General features: G+C 42.0%; 1 protein-coding gene across 1 annotated transcript; it reads left to right on the forward strand.

The window, feature by feature from the left end:
- Positions 1–828: 828 nt before the first annotated feature.
- Positions 829–14,873, forward strand: LOC119178136 (uncharacterized). Its single transcript, XM_037429300.2, has one exon. The coding sequence runs from the start codon at positions 1,098–1,100 to the stop codon at positions 2,325–2,327; it is 1,230 nt and encodes a 409-aa protein (XP_037285197.2). The 5' UTR covers positions 829–1,097; the 3' UTR covers positions 2,328–14,873.
- The last annotated feature ends 625 nt before the right edge of the window (positions 14,874–15,498 follow it).

Below are 15,498 nucleotides of genomic sequence, written 5' to 3' on the forward strand. Positions count from 1 at the left end.
TATGATGGCGTTTTGCATTCATATGAATATTCGAATAGTGCTACGCATCAACACACTGGGCCAGTACCTTCAACGTTGTATGACCAAAATCATTGCTAATTACGACATAGAAAACCAGCAAAAATTGATTTTAAGTTTCAGATGGCAGCGTTTATGCATTACTGTAACTGTTACATTTATTTTTTTGTCAATTTGTCCAATATGTCATTTCATACAGGCCCGTCGAACTTGTGCCGCTGTTCATAGTGGTACTCTCGGTCTCTAAAGCTGGATGAAGATAACCAAGAAGCCTGTTTTTTACTGGGTACATAAATGTGAAACGAAGCTATAAATCAAGATGAAAAAGAAAAAGACAAATCTGTGAAAATTCGGTACTGGTGCATAAATGGCGCGCCGATTGCACCGATCACAGAGGAAGGTGGCGCCGATGAAAAACGTCGGCAGCGGCGGCACGCCGATCAGTTCGCGTCGGCGGCGACGACGCGGCGAAAACTCTCCGCAGCGGCGCGCCGACCAGTCGGCGCACACCTCTAGCCACTGCATCTCTGTTCCGCAGTGGACATGTTGCCAACAGCCTAAACGGACAACACTTTCACCCATAATTGTAACTGACGTACTCTCACGCAATACTAGTTCGTCAGCGTTCACTTTACAAAAACAAAAAAGAAAAACGTTCACTCACAAAGCACCACTAAAAACATTTGCGTCACCTGGCGGCAGCCATGAACTGTACATTTCAAATCTGCTTTGTAGTTGAATGACGCACTATTTACTTCGTGTGCGGACGTTGCTTTTTTTGTGTGTTTTGCTTGTGCCGGCGTTAGTTGCACGCGGTGCCGGCGCGTTTCCTCGCGTCGTCTGTGGGTGTCTCGTGGTGACGGACGCGTGTTTTCCGTTGTGTGTCTGCGGCTTTTCATTCAGCCGTAGCCGGAACGGTGCTGGTGCTTTTTGCCCTGCCGAATGGAAAAACCTGCGAGCTGACGCCACTTCGCCGTGAGGACACCGTTTTCTAGCCACTCACTACAGACGTGCGAAGTGTGCTAAGCCCACTTCTGCCTCGCTTTGCCGAACGGTTGTTACTCTAAACGGCTCGACCGATGGAGTGGCAGTACAGCGGAAAGGTGCTTGCGGTTCATGCGCTCATCGTCGCCATGGCAACGATGGCCTCGTTCTCCAGTCCAGTGTCCGCGAGAATGCGAATATGTCCCGGAGAGGCTGTATTCGGACCGACACCGACCGACGAGGAAGATCTCGGGCAAGCAAAAGTGACGCGCCAGCCTTACGGTACATTTAACGTGAGTGGTCCGTGGGCTTACTTCGTGCCTCGCTTAGCGCCCGACGTCAACGCGACATTTCGTTGGTGGCTTCCCGGAGGCAACCAGCTCTCGCCGCTCGTTCTACCTGTCGACTTTGACGGCGACTCGCCCGGTAAGCAGCTCGGCGACGCTAACCTCACGGTCCTGTGCCACGGCCTTCCGCCGAGGTACGCAGCCGGCGCGGACGCGCTGCTGTCCGCGCTTCGCCGGCAACGACCGTCGCACGCCGTTCTCGAAGTCGTGTGGAACGTTGGTTGCGACGACGGTGTGTCTACCAGCCGCGCCGCCGATGTGTACTACTGCCCGTCTCACGCGGCGCCGACCGACAGCGCTCGTTACCAGCGAGCCGCCGGCGACGGTCGCCTTGTTGCGCGTGCCCTGGCGCGCACTCTCCTCGGGCTCGTCAACGACCACGAGTACGAGCTCGCGCGGGTGCACCTGGTGGGATTCGGTGTGGGCGCCCACGTCGTCGGATTCGTCGCGGACGAGCTACATTACTTCGACGACTACGACAAGCTGGGCCGACTCACGTTGCTTGATCCCACGGCGCCGCTTTTCGTCGCTAAGCTGGGCCTTTCGCACCTCAGTGGGCGCGGCAGAGCCGCCTTTACCGACGCCGTCCACACTAGCAGCGTCGATAGCTGCGGATACGGCATCCCCGGCAGTTTGGGCGATCTCGACGTTTACGTGAACGGAGGTCAGCGGCAGCCCAAGTGCCGTTCTAGCGCCATGTGCTCGCACGTCGCCGCATTGGTTTACTACGCGCTCACGGTGGAGAAATGCGCGACCCGCGCACATCCACTGCCGGGCTACTGGACGCCCGAAAGGCGAGGCGTCGTCGAAGTTGCAGACGCCAGGTGCGCGGTAAGCAAAGTGTCGGCTACCGCGGAAGAGGCCACACCGAGCTCGAGTGCTTCGAATGCGCGTAAGCAGTGTGCCTTTGCTTGGTGCCTAGCAGTTTTAGCAATGTTCCTTGTGGCTGGTAGACCTCTGGCCAGTTTCTGGCACTGACCGCAAGGCGACGTGCCTTCTGTTTTGTGTTTTGTGCGACTGAACAGTGCGGATTTTGTGCCCGCTATGCTCATGTGATAGTAGAAGCCAGGACATCTTGCATCTTGAACATCAGCTGTCGTGTTGACAGGAGTGGATAATGTATGCTTTACCGGGCACTATTTCCTAGAGCATTCTGGATGTGCCCGGCTGCCCCATCGTTAGCTTCGCACTTGTTTTGTGCATGCGACATTTCATTCTTTACTCGTTCTAAGTACATTGCGGGTACAAGGTTTGTTCATGCTCTGTTTTATCCGTCAAGTGCAACGCTGCGGAGGCTAGCCGGACTTTTTGTCATAGATGTATTCGCAATAAGAAATAGTCTAATGAATATACCATCCTTAGCATGGTATCTTCCAGTTTTAAAATTGAGTGTACAGATGAATGAAGATGCTTTGTACTTCATACGGTAAAGGAACCCACTGCACAGTTATCAACCCATCACGACACATCACGTGCGGGCTCTTACTCAGTTTACAGGACCGTTTACAACGAGAAAAGCCACTAGGGAGATGCATGCACTCAAACATTCTCGCATAGCTTCGACAGCGTTGGCACTTGATTTGTGAAAGAGACTGTAGCCTAACTATCAGGTGAGCTGATTTGCCTTCTACCTTTTACCATTTTATTTATTTTAGTATTTGGCTTGCTTATCTCTTGCTTCACATTTAGGTCCCCATTAGTGGGTTTTTTTTTTTTTTACAACAATGAGCAGCTGACAGTGAGTGCGTGTCTCTGTGCGCTGGTCAGAGCTCATTCATTGTAACGTGCAGGTTTTACATTTATGAAATTCTTTCTGGGGAATTATGTAGTGGTATGCTGTCCACAAGTTTGCTCGTGAACTTTCCATCATTGCAATGAAACCATAACTCGCAGGAGGCAGTGTGTTTGGCCTGCTTCTGCCGCAGAGCTAACCAGGGGTAAGGGCCTTCACGTGTAGTTCCCAGGTTACCACTGTGCAGAATACACGGTTTTACATGATGCACATAAGCACTACCATTTTAGATGTTATTAAATGAGTGTTTTCTTGCTTTTTCATATCACAGTGTGAATTGATAGTCAAGAAACATGAAACGCACCAACCCAATAATTTCTGTGTGTGTGTTTCTGCAATAGCACTGTTTGTTTAGCTTTTAAAGACACAAAGCAGCCACACTACAGCCCAGTATTGCAATGGCACTACCGATTTGCAAAATAGCCTAAGTGTAGCACGATTTGTGTTTATCTCATTATGGGTACACATGAGTTAGTATTCGTTCTTACATTGTTATGTGTATTATAGACTGGGTTCACGTGCAGTGCCGACGGCAGCAGGCAAGTCACCATTTCACGGAAGTGCAGATTTCCATGTTGACGGTTTTTGGCCAGCGGCTAGCACATTTTGATGGAAGCAAAGGCTTCAATATCTACATGCTTGGTGCCTCTGTGGGTACATTTAATTGCATAGTAGACAATGTGAAAGAATGAGTGCGAGATCAGTCATTATTGTAATCACATGTATTATGTACAGCTTTGGCAAGCTAAACTCGTAATTTATATGCTTAAGTGGGCCCTAGAGTTATTTATTATTTTTACAATTTGTGCTGCTATCACCTTCCGAACCCCACAAGACAATAATCACTTGGTATAGCTCTTTTTAGCACCACGGCTTCATTTTCACACGTCGTGCACCTCTGTTGGAAAGTTTTGCTTGCCAGACACACTTCCTTTGTTGTTATTATGTTTGAAAACAGTTACAAAGCAACAGTTTTATGACTGGTGAGCAAACTGTTTATCAGTCGTCAGATAGGTAGGCATTGCTAGCTACCTAGTTGAAAGCTTCCACTTCAGAACTTCCACCATAAAAAACGTTGCTTTAGTTGTGCTTTTCGAAGGACCAGCTAAATATGAGGGGAAGCACATTTTTTACCTAATCACTGCATGTCTAAACCATGCTGACAGCCTGGAATTCTTTTACAGGGTGTAGGGGTGGGGGGCCACTTGCTAGACTATTTTAGAACACTCATTTTTATCGTCAAGAAAATTTCAACAGCGTGGAAATTTACATGAATGCAAAAAAGAGCTAACGCTAACATGTGGTGACTTTCAACTGATTTTTATTCAAAAAATTCATGTAGCTTGTGAAAAATTGCACAGTGCAAAACAACATGCGACTACTACCGTGCATGATGGAAACTTAAAAATAAAAAAACAGTCCAGACAATTTTATCTTGTGAGAGCATGCTATAGAAAAGCAGCTTCTTTTTTGTGCAAGTCAATGAAAGGCATGCTGATGCAAGCTCTTGCAAGATAAGGTTGTCTGGACTTTATTTTTACTTTTTTAATAAAGTCATATCACTTCTTGGCGATCATGCGTGATAGTAGTCACATGTTTTTTGCATGAAGCAATTTTGTGCTAGGTCTGTGCTACAAATGGCCAAATTGCAATTTTTCTTGCTCATGAGCTTATACAAAAGATGCTCCACAAATAATAATTTCAATGAAAACCAAGTTGATACATTTTAATTCAACCCAATTTTCTGTTGCCTATTTTCATGATAACATTATAAGGTGAAATTGCATTATGTTTCAGTGAATATCAATGTTACGTTCTCCTGAACAGTATGTTTCTTACACTTTTTTTTTCCAAATGTATCAGTGAGGTTTTCATTTAAAAGAAGTAGGGATGTCACCCGAGGGTGCATTAATGAAGCAGTAAAATCTGAACTTACTTTAGTGCTTGTAGCTAAGGCACACCAATGGCTGCAGTGTGTGTAGATTTGGTAGTGGACTTTCCAACAGCACATAGTTTTGTCCTTCATGTTGGAAGCCATAGTGCTTGATACTCTTTTGTGTTTTTTGTGCAAAAAGTGAAGTGCTTATTTGCTGCATACTCAGAATAAGCTTTTTCTGGGTAGGTGGTCAGTGCATGCAAACTGGCGTCGACAAGGCACATGCCACGATTTTCATTAGCCGAAACTCAATAACAGGTGTGGACCAAGCGACTTCTGGCATCAAAAACTTGCAAAAATATTTTCCCAAAAGAAAGGTGATAAGGCAGGCAGATTGTCAAACGGCGCTTGACCAATAAGTTTGGGGGCCACTGGCCCCCAGCTTTGATTGGGGCAATCGCCACTGGTGGAGCTTTTTGCACCTGGAAATGGCCCATTCTGGCAATACCTCACAAGTTAAAAGTTATACCTGTATACTTTCCTGCCCTTTACCAAGTAACCTTTTCAGACGCTTTGTATACAATTGTGTACATCACTTCTTTTTGCTAGTTGCGTCAACTAGGGGCAAGAAAGTGCGAGATACTATGAAGCTTACAAGAAATGAACCTCTTTCTTAGTAAACTTGTCTTCATTTAACTTTAGTTTTGATGGTACTGTTGCATATAATCACTTTCCTGGAGGCACTACCATAGTTGACAAGTCGTTAGACGTGGCGATTCCCTGGAGCCACGTCGAAATAAATTTTTTCTTTTCTCAATATCGACAAAACCAGAAACCAATTCGCTCTATATTTCAAGTCTTAAATTTGATTCTATATATGCAAGAACCAAACATGAATGTCTTCAGGATAAGTAGATATTTAATGAAAGCTTAATTTCAATTAACTGCTATAAAATGCATAAATCAATCTTTTATAAAATTGTTGTTGCAATAAAATATACAGGGCCTCAAAGTCATGTTGTGACAATTTGATGCATTTACAAGGAGTTCTTCATAGGTGGCATCTGAAAAAGTTTTAAACTACCCCTTGTGTGACTCTCTTAAGCACTTCATTTGCATATCAGGTCACAGATATAATAACAGCCAGATGCCTTTATGACGAAGCACTTTGGGATCCCTAATGTCTAGCATTATACATAACATCTTATCGTTATAATGTGCCCTCCACATAAGGATTTTAAGCAAGTTCAATGTGATAAACAGCCCTCATTAACATTATTTGAGAGATAATTTGTGAACTGCCAATACCTATTTTCTGTGAATTTCATATGAACGTATGTGCAACTCCAGCTAGCTTTATGACGCCGAGAATAGGGTGTGTGTCTTGTAGGGTGTGTGCAAGGTGTAGTTGCACATCACGACAGGAAGGCTTCTCTGCCCAACTTGCCAGAATTCGCAGTTCACCTACAGGCTAAGTAAGCACCACGTTGCCAATGATGGATGAGAGCCCATTCCTAGTGAGACTCATCCCGATCTGTGCTCTTGACCTTGCTCACCCACTTCCTTATTGTGCAGATGTGATGGTGGTCCAGCACCAAATTCTCCATTTAGAGCACAGGTTTACTTCTAGATATGTGCCTCAAGGCTGACTGTGAGTTACACAACTTTAGTGTCCCTACTTTCTCTACTCCTTCCTCCTAATTGTGGTCCTTCTCAACAATTTTATTCTGAAAAATCAGCTGACTCTACAACTCGCCAAGATCCTGAGTGACTCACAGTCAAACATGGCTTTGGAAGTTGGCTAGTATAATATGAAGAATTGTTGAAACAGTGCTAGCATTTCTTTTTTTACTTATTAGATTCAAAAGGACGCTTGCACATTTAGGCATGCGTCCATTCTTCATGATGCCATGGTGCAACAGTCAATTCTAGAGCAGGCTGCATTAGTGTTTTGCGGGAAAGTTACACTTGCCTCTGTGAGGACTAACGGCAAAATATGAGGGCTGAGTGCCTATCAACCAAATAGTGATGTTCTGACAGCCAGCCTTTTCTGCTGCCGAAAATTTTGAACACCCTGCAAAATTGTGCAGTACCCGGTATCATGATTTTTGCACGTCAGGGCTATGAGTCTCACCAGGATTTTATCTCTTTTGGGGGATGCAAAACCATGTTGCATCATGCCTATGTCTATGCAAGGGGCTGACAGCCAGTGCCTTAACATTGCGACTTACAGCACAAAACACCCAGACATAGACTAGAGAAAAGGAGATGGTACAGCACAGATCGTCAACTAGCCCAATTTTTCATCTTGGCTCAATATCGATTTGTCTCATCTGAGCATTCATCTTTTCTCAGCCTGTTAACATATGAAAACATTTCTCTGAAGGACATGCAGAGGGGTGCTGGGTGGAGTGTATGATTGTTTAGTAATAAAAAATACAAGAGCACTGTTGTGGGCTTTGATATGTAAATATTCTCCAGATGAAGCTGCTGAGGCCTTGTCTGAATGCATGCCCTTGTTAATGACTTTGACCCAATAGCTTCCCAGTAAGTGTTATCAGAATGATGTCACTGTGATACAGAATCAAATCTCATGGCATTACAATTGTTTCAGTGGTATTGAAACTTGGCATTTTTATAGCCCCATTTCAGTTTCCTTTTCTTGTATTTAATTGGGTTGAGAACAGGGCCAGCTTTATGTAAAAATGCCTTTTACTATATTTCTTGCCCCTTTATTCATTTACCATGATATCAGCAATTAATCTTGTAGATTGCATCCTAGACCGGTGACAAAGTGTTATTAGAAAAAAGATGAATATTGAATAGTTTCACTAGCCTGGCCCTGAGCTCTTATCTTTATTTTTTTTCGTGTCTCCTGTCTGCATTTTATAGATACAGAATTCAGTTCATGATAAGTTTTGTGTATATCTAATAATTTTGCCATGGCCTGCTTTTTTTTATTTTGCAAACCACCTGACCCAGTTTGCGTGCACCTTTTTTGTTGTAATGTAGTCCTGTTGTTATTTTTGCAGTGTGCCTATGGCATAGTGTTACATTACCTAGGCAATATTGACCCGTGTCTACATGTGGACAAAAACGATGATGGGGGGATTTAGTGGGCGCTAGGTAGCGGGCCTCTGGCTTGACTCGAGAACAAAGAAGACAATCTTGCGGCTCAGCTGTTGAGAACACGCTGCTTTCGCTGTGTCAAAGCATACCTGTGCTTTGTTCGCGTTGCACCGCAACAATATACATCAGCTAGGTTTGGTCTCCTGACTTGCATGTGTGTCGAGTAAATAAGCTAGTCGTCATGTAATGTCTATCAGGGAATTCACTATTCCTTTTTTGTACTGCACAGTTTTTGCCATGCTATTTGTAATACTTTAGCTTGAAGTTGAGACAAAGAGGACCAACTGTACCAAAGCTCTGCTCCAGAACATGTTTATTTGCACGTAAATGTTGCACATTTTGTGCATTCTTGCCCTATTCCTCTCGGCACTCGGAAAAGCAGGGTACTCCAGTCAGTTTCTTTGCCTCTCATGGAATATTTTTTGGCAAGCATTGCAACTGCTATTGGCTCAACCTGCATTGTATGGGTTGTCATGTTGTGTTTCACTGCTCGACAAGTTGCACAATCGAACCCCAATTTGTAAATTTTCAGCTCTGCAAAATATTGATTGTGTATTGCTGTGCTTTATGCACAATGTATGGTGTCATATGATAATACTGAATGTTTCCCTTGTACTTTTCATCCAACAGACTGTTTTATGTCACACGGTGTTATTTGCAGTGACCAAAGCTGTTTAGAGTGCTTGCTTAGTCTGTGTTCGCCTGCTGTGAGAACGATTTTTCAAAGACTTGCCCGCTCTTTTGAGCATGCTTTTTATGCTTTCCGTTCATTGATTTTGCTCTCTGTGGGCATGTGCCTGCAGGAAATGAACGTTATTTACCTTAGAGGCACCGAGCTATATTCCAGTGAATGTACCCTGTGTTGTGTGTTTTTGTAGGGTACTCATTCTTTGTGGAAATGTAGAGAGGTAAAAGTATTGCGTTCAGTTGTGCAACTTGGAGGATAGACATACAAAGCCAGGCACAAAAAGGACAGAACACAAACACCTTTTGTTCATGTTCTTGTGCGTTCGTTCTATGCTCTGACATCGTGCTTCATTACAGTTATCATTACGCTTAGTGTAAACCAACTGGCCCAAATCATTCATTATGTTTTATTTCCACTTCTGTATCTCTGTACTATCAAATTCTACCAACTTTCTCAACTTTTGGTAATTCTAACTTGCATTGGCAAGTTACACATCTGGAAAACTAGTATTGGTAGATGTACCACACATGGAAACCTAATCAGCCCATAGAGCTGAAGTTTCAAACTCATCTCAGCCAGTGAGCTGCAGTCACGAAATTGAGTCCAGCAAGGGCCTGTGCGTCGGGAACCTCGTTCATATACATTGCATCGATTTTGCAGTAATACAGTGCATCTAAGATTTTGTCACAATTTCTCAAAGCTTTCTTCCTGTATCTTCAGCAGTCTCTGGGAAAGGCAAGCAGGAATATTAGACAGACAAACCATGAACTGATGTGTACTTTGGCTGTTGTGGAATCCTCTTCAGGTTGTCAAGTATCCTCATCATGGTATTCCTATTTTCAAAGCAATGTATAACTCAAGGTGCTCTAGTCATTAGCTGATGCATTCCTGCTGTAAAGCTGCTGAAGCATTTCATGTGTTTCATTCACAATTTTTGGAAGGTCGAGGTAGAGTTCCTTTTTTTGCTATGCATTCCTTTTTAAGTGCACTAAGAAATCGCAAGCCAGTCGCTCCATGCACAGACGTAGCTGTGACTTTGTCAAAGGTATTGACAGAGTCGTATTGAAAGCGCCACATTATCAAATACTGATGGTAATGATTGTTCACATTGTGTTTTGTGGTTTCGGTGATTGGCACTCTTTATCATCCATTTCACATCATGCCTCATAGGTTTGTGACAAGTCGGCTGATTGTAAAATCTCATGATGTGGTATGCAGCCATAATGCGCTCACAACATTGCTATGTCTTGTTACTTTTATCATAGCTATGTTTGAGAAGGCTTCTTTGCGTCATTGTGAAACTAAGGCCATAGCTTAGGTATAACTTGGGCATCATTTGGTTTCATTCAGCGCTGCAATATGCTGCTTCCAGCGTTACTGCTATCATCTTGCCGATCGGAATTTGTGCGTTCCACACTAAAACACTCTTAAACATCTCTGTACTGAAGATGCCTTTCTGATTTAAGAAAGCACAAGTGCTAATTTAAAATTAGTGACTGGTTTTTAATGGCCTTGGACAGTGATGTTGCTAACTATGCTGACTTACATTACCAAGATGGTAATTTCAGGAGACTTCACTGCACAAATATGTGCAGTGAAATAGAATGTGGGAAGTCAAATGCTACCTTCAATTTTTTCTGCACTTGCACATATGAGCATACTATATAATTAAAGGGGTAATTTAGGCTAAATTCAAATGCTCTCACTTGTAGCTATGCTTCAGTTCACATCCTGCTTGCATTAAGACAGAAGCTTGCACAAATTATTGAATATGCTGGTATCTTAGCATGCACAAAAGATAAGTTACTGTGGTTGTTTTTCTTGCACTTTGTTATTAATGTAATATTCTTTTCATTACAAACACGGCTATTGAAAATATACAGTGTACAATGTTTTCTAGAACTCACTCAGACATGTAATATTTATAATGAACATTGTCTAGATTTTCATTTTCTCTTCTTCATTCACACTCATTCTTTGACCAAACGAATCTGTGGAATGAATGGACTGGTATACAGCTTTTTTGTAGTGTGAATTATTTGCTTAGCAAATACTCCAAGTGGTGCACCTAAAGTGGGTGCTTGGGTGTGTTGGTGCGACAGCGCTGTTATTTTGTGTCCACATTTTTTCTCGTGCTCCATATTTTGCGCTGTTTTTGTTTCCCAAGTGGTGCAGTGCTATTGCTAGCTGTGTCTGTGCCAACAATTGTGGGCAGGCATGGATGATTGCTAAGGGCATCTCGAGACTGTTTTCTGCGTGCGCAAAATGTATTTAACCCTACGTTTGCATCAATAACCACACTCTATAGCTTTTATTCATTTTTATTTATATAGTATTCATGTTTCTTTCGTTATTGAATTGTGATGTTTACCTCTTGGCAGAGTCATCTTTGTTTACTATCACATTCATTCTCCAAATAAGCGGACTTCATTTAATGAACAGAAAGGGTAAGTTTCTGTGAATCTATTAAACAGTTAGAATTTGAAACCAAATATTAAGAGCTGTACCAAGACTTGTGTTTGTTGTCTGACTATTTTTACTTGCACACACAGTACATTGCGAAACCCATCACACTGGTAATCTCACTTATTGTGTTGTTTGAGAAAGCGCATGCCTTCATTTTGTGTGGTTGTGATCTGCATCTTCTACAGTGAAAACAGGAACGTTATTCTATCAATGAGTCACAGGTTTGAGCGATTTGCATAGACGTTGTTACAGTGAACATTTGAAGACTAACAGGAAAGAGATTGAACGTCAGAGCAAAGAAGGGGGAGACAACTGTATTTTCAACTGCTTTATCGCTCGAAATAGATGTGCTGCCACGGTGGTACATTAGTTGTGGTGCTCGTCTGCTCATCTGAAGGTTGTGAGCGGAACATTGGCGGCAGCGATTAGGTTTCACTAGAGGCGAAATGGTATACTTAGATTTAATATCATGTTAAGGAACCCAGGGTGGTCAGAATTTACAGATCCTGTCTACTATGGTGTACCTCACAACTATATTGTAGTTTTGGCATGAATGACACTAGGTGTTTCTCGTTCAAGACAGGTGCTGTTGTATGATTCTTTTCGAAACACCCAGCAAGGCAATGAAGTAGAAAATTAAATATTCAAAAAAGCAAATTTGATATGAACGCCAGACATGCTGAGACATTTGTTCTTCTAGGTTTAAAATTTTTGTTTCATTCTCAGAGTAACAAAAGCAAAGCTGAAGCATCTGGGGCCACACCGTGCCATCAATGGGGCTTCAGTTGCTTTCCTTTGTTCTTCTGTTCAATTCTTTCCCACCAATGTGCATTTCTCAAATTAGGATGTGTGACCACATTCCTTACAGTCTACAACGAAATTCTGTCCTTGGCCACACTTATGCATTGTCGTGATCAGGACGATGTTTGATCACACTTCACTGAAATTGTCATGCTAATCATTTGTAAGTTTTGGTTGTTATAAATGAGTAGCTCGAGAGAAGGCAATCGATTCGGGTTCTTTTTTTTCAAGCCTGAATGTAACTTTATTGTTGGCACGTGTTCCATGGTCAAGTATTTAGTGTAAGCATTTTCCAAAAGTGCCTCAATGCTTTGCCAATGAGCAATTACTTGAGTAAGTTTGCTGAACAAATTGTTCAACTTATCAGCAACCATGTGCATTGTAAATGCAGAGTGCAAGAAAATAAGACAATATTTCAGATTCCTTTACATTTAGCAAAGTGGTGGTTAATAAAACTGCCTATTTCTGTTCCCCTGATACTGAAGTGTTTTTCACTTGATTTCATGTTAATGAACGCTGCAGTGTATGCATCGGCACCTATGACTGAAGGTATCGTGAGAAACTGTGAACTGCTAGATTGAAGGAGTACAGTCTAGGCAGCAAACAAGCTCCAAAGCAAAATGCGAGACTTGTTCAAAAATTCATTCTGTGTGGCATAATCTAAGCTAGATTAGCCAGTAGCTTGTCTCCATTCTTAGGGAAGCTATATTTATCCACTACAAAAAAAAAGGCTGGTGCCTAGCAACCAAACAGTTGTGTAATTAAGTTGTCTGAGCTGCTTGTTAAACGTTAGTGGAACAGTATATAAATTCCAAATTTTGTGTGGGTGCTATTACGTTGGCCGGATAAAGCAACTTATCATTGACTGCATAGGCATGACAATAATGGGAAGCGTGGCTTCAAGTGGCATTTGGCTGGGCTGTGTGAAGAATGATGGCATGCATGTGAATTTGAAGATTATGCTCTCTCAAAGAAAAATGAGAAATGGAGCTACAAGGCGAATATTTGAGGTGCTACAAATGCACGTGGTAGTGGCAGATGTGTCAAGTCAGTTACCCTAGCTGAGAAGGAGTTTGATTGCTTAAACTTGGACAAGAGCTGCACCTAAGCGAAGTACACACATAGCGTTTAGTTTTTGCACACTTTAATGAAGATGTTCACATTTGCTTAATTTTTTCGAGGTTACTTTTCTGGTCATTATTTACAAGTATTTAGTTTTCCAGAAATCGTAGAAGTATACCTTTCCAAAACAATCAGCCGATACAGCGTAACCCTATTTGTTCTTTCCTTTCTCTGGTGCCCATGTTTTATGTTCACTCTGATGTCTTCAATGCATCCATAAGGAGCATGCCTGATTCCTTACGATTGTTGTTCGAATGCATTCAAAAATTTCATGCGCATATATATATGTGTACCTTGACTGTGCTGATGCGATCGCGTCGACTTGGTTGTAGTAATGCGATATCACTGCATCATACAGAACATGATTTGTCTTACTGGCACATGGTAAAACGTAAAAATAACAATGTTAGAGCAAAACTGAGCATATAAAGTAAGTCTCCAGCATGATGTAATATAGACTTTTTATATAGTTCTGAGTGTGACATTGAATTGAGTTATTAGTCAGCAAAGTGCCTTGGCTTTCTGAAACAATGGCAAATAACGTTGTTAATGCTTAAAAACTATAACATGTTGATGTGGAAATGTGTTTTCGAACTTTCAATACAGTGAGCATTTGTATAGAGTTAGATGATCGTGCATTTTACTTTGAAACACTTTTTCTCTTGTACCTACATAATGCATTGTGTTGTGAGTGCGTCACCTATGTGCATTTTGTAGATTGTATTCTGTTTCGTTGCTTTTTTGCACTGAACACGATGTGATGGTCTGCTTTAGTGAAGGTCGTTGAGCAGACATGTGTGCATTGACATATTGTGCTATTGAGAGGCTAACAGTGCATTGTCTTCATTTCTTACAGTTTGAGTTTCGAAACTGATGTACTGATATGCTGATTCTTTTTCTTAAACAGAAATGTTGGAAAATGTTCCTACTAGATTATTTGTGATCTCAAAGAACATGTGGCTGAAAAAACAAGCTGGGTATAACCTAATTTGCACAGCATAGAGGCAGAAATGCTCTCCAATCATCTGATTGAATTCTGCCTTGCATCATCCTGTGCAAGCAGTTGTGTTTCTTTTCAATGCAGATTGGTAAAGATTACAAGTGATAGTGGCAGCACACAGCAGCAGCTTTCAGCTAGAAGCATTATAGCTAATGATTCTGAACGGCGTATTGAGTTGGCAAAGTAGCGCTATGCTTGTATTGATAGCACAATGAGTGCTACTATCACAAGACACGAGCTACTGGCTTCGTCTTAATATCTTTAGGAGAAGATGCTGATTGAAAAGTTCTATCCTATACATACTGCTTTTTCTTTTGTAATAATCTAAAGCAAACATGCTCGTTTGTACACTAAATGTGTACGGTAGTTTACACAGGCTGCACAACTGCTTTTAACCCTTTGATGCATGAAAATTCGCTGTTTTACACTGAGCCAGCATAAGTTTGAGTAGAAGCGAGCATCTAGCCTCACAGGCAGCTGGAAGGCACAATGTCAATTCCTAGACCCATCATTTTCACTATTTATTACAATTAAGCATTATTAGAGAGGATATCGTATGAAGTTATTTTGATGTTCCTTGTTTGGGAAAATGTCCTACATTTATATTCTGGCATTCTTATAATTGTGTTTAATAAAATGTTTGTATTTGAGCCTCTTTGTCATCTGTTGATAAATTTTGCAACATGGTTTTTTTTTGTCTTCTTTAGAGAAGTCATTCAGAACAGCTGTTTGTTTATCTAGGACAAATAGGGAGAGAAGAAAATAAAATAAAAGGAAATATTAGAAAGAAATCTGCAGTTGTCTACCCTGCACTCGGCGAGGGGAAAGGGGTTGAGAATGAATAAATTAGGTAAAGAAATTGTGACGACGCTACAAAATCTTGCAGTACACCAACAATATATAGTCGGAGAACTGTCACAGCACGCTGTTCAGTCTGGTTTTCCAAAAAACTACCGCAACATCCTGCCTGCTGGCTAAGGTTGATGCTTGAGGGTACACTCGCAAAACACATCGAAACTTGGCTGTTACATGTTAGAACTTGAACAGTTTATGTTCAGGTACTACATATTATATTCCGTGGTCACCTTCCCAAAATAATTTGTTCCCTTAGCAGCCTGACGTCGAGCCAACTGAGTACATAGAGAAGCTGCTCTGCATGTCATCGAGATAATGGGCAAGAAAATAGTACTACTGTGATGTCTCTGCAACTTCTGGTGTTGTGTAGAAACTCTGAAGTTTTTATACGTGATTCAAAAGTAGCACATTTACTAGGTG

The sequence above is a fragment of the Rhipicephalus microplus genome, chromosome 1, assembly GCF_043290135.1.
Source record: "Rhipicephalus microplus isolate Deutch F79 chromosome 1, USDA_Rmic, whole genome shotgun sequence".
In the NCBI taxonomy this organism is placed as follows: domain Eukaryota; kingdom Metazoa; phylum Arthropoda; class Arachnida; order Ixodida; family Ixodidae; genus Rhipicephalus; species Rhipicephalus microplus.